The sequence below is a fragment of the Ichthyophthirius multifiliis genome, assembly GCF_000220395.1.
Source record: "Ichthyophthirius multifiliis unplaced genomic scaffold scaff_1120509251159, whole genome shotgun sequence".
In the NCBI taxonomy this organism is placed as follows: Eukaryota; Ciliophora; class Oligohymenophorea; order Hymenostomatida; genus Ichthyophthirius; species Ichthyophthirius multifiliis.
Genome location: NW_004086147.1, coordinates 1 through 1,713, shown reverse-complemented (window position 1 = coordinate 1,713; position 1,713 = coordinate 1). Strand labels below are relative to the sequence as shown.

The window sequence follows — 1,713 nt, the reverse complement described above, 5'->3', positions numbered from 1 at the left end:
AAAATAGGTTTTTTTTATAAATCAATAATTAATATTTATAAATATAATATTATATATAATAATAATTTTTTTATTTTGTTTTTTCTAATAAAATAAAATAAAAATAAATAGAAAAGCAAACTTTAATTTTTTCTCACAAACCTTTATAATTTGAACAATCTTATCCATAATACCCTTTTGCGTAATAACACTATCCTTTTAAGCAAAATCCATTTGCACTACAGTAATTTGGACAGAATTTTTTAAACTAACAAAACTCATGTATTTTTTCTGGGCATTAAATATATCCTTAAAATCCACTAACATTGATTTAGGCTAAGTTTTAAGTACAAATAATCTTTTAATCTCCTACTTCAATAATCAATTATTATAAACTATGATTACATTAATATTAATAGCAATTACCCTATAATCTATCATCTGGTTTATAATTTGTATGTAATAAAGTCCCGTTAAAACATTTTGAATTAATCCCAAATCTAATTCCATATACAATCTAATTTTTTTTGTATTAAAATTACTATTAGTATCCCAGCATTTTGTATTAGAAAACACATTAGAAGTATTACAATCAGGGTCATTATACGTACCAATATCACAGCTAGAAGATCCATGGTGATAATAGTCACATAATCCTTCGTCTTTTACAGGTCTACAAAATTCTCTTATACTTTAGTCGCATTTACCAGTGATGAATTAACAACCTTTTCCTTATCCATAAGTTGTTTTTTCCTCCATAGAGGCGTTTACTTCAGCATAGAAACCTGTGTCTCTTAAAAGATTGGTTGTAAAACCACTAAAATAGGCCTAAGTAAGTGAGCTACTTGCATTCATGTATTCGTCGGCGATGGCTGTTTATTCCCAATGAGATCCTGCAGATCCGTTTCCTCCTTAATCTTCAAGAGGCATACCAGGTAAATATTCACATCCGTAATATTTTTTAGCGAATGCCAAAACATGAGGAGTTCTGAGAAACATTCTTTAAACTCCCCTTGATAAAACTTTAACAATAGGGTCAGTATAAGGCTATCCTTTAGAATTTATCCATTTTGGTACATCATTATCGCTAAAACCTAATATATGAGTCATTTCATGGATAACTATTTCCATTAAATCTTCAAATTCAACAGGATCTTCCAGATTTTTGGCAGCTAATAAACCTAAATTAAAGTTAACTGTACCATGAGTAGGTCCTAAATTATCTATAAATTAACACCAACCAGCATGAGCTAAAGTATTTTTACCTCGTTCAACTGTATATGATATATATAAATGTAAATCAGAATTTTTTCCCTAACTTCTGTCTATATCAGGAATTGGAACTAATCCACATTTTTTATTACTGTATTTAAATCTCATATCTGTTTCTTTTTTTGGAACTATTTTTATTAAACGAGAAAAATATTGAGTTGCCAAATTTAAAGCTTTCTCACAGCTATTAATTATACCAATTAGCTTATCTTTCAAAGGAGAATTAGCTAAAGGTTTGAAATAATCCATATTATAGGTAATTATCATATTACGAGCTTATTTATTTTATAAATACGAATATCTGAAGATTCTTCGACAGGATCTTAAGGGATTGATTCATATTTATAGTTTTCTCTAAATTTATCATGGCCACATTAGTGTTCGAGGACTTTTAGACCAAAAACAAAGGTTATTAATAATAGGATTATTATAAGTTTTTACATTTTTTAACTTTTTTTGTTA

At 27.4% G+C, this 1,713-nt stretch overlaps 1 protein-coding gene across 1 annotated transcript, besides 1 other annotated feature; it reads right to left on the bottom strand. All coding sequences in view use genetic code 6, as the record gives it.

Moving 5' to 3' along the window:
• Positions 1–13: 13 nt before the first annotated feature.
• Positions 14–57: a microsatellite.
• A 359-nt stretch (positions 58–416) lies between these two features.
• On the bottom strand, positions 417–1,694 carry IMG5_151100 (leishmanolysin family protein, putative; the record flags this gene model as incomplete). The annotated part of the gene is made up of 3 exons (XM_004030862.1): positions 417–496; positions 570–1,379; positions 1,547–1,694. The coding sequence occupies 3 exons, from the start codon at positions 1,692–1,694 to the stop codon at positions 417–419; spliced, it is 1,038 nt and encodes a 345-aa protein (XP_004030910.1).
• Positions 1,695–1,713: the final 19 nt, after the last annotated feature.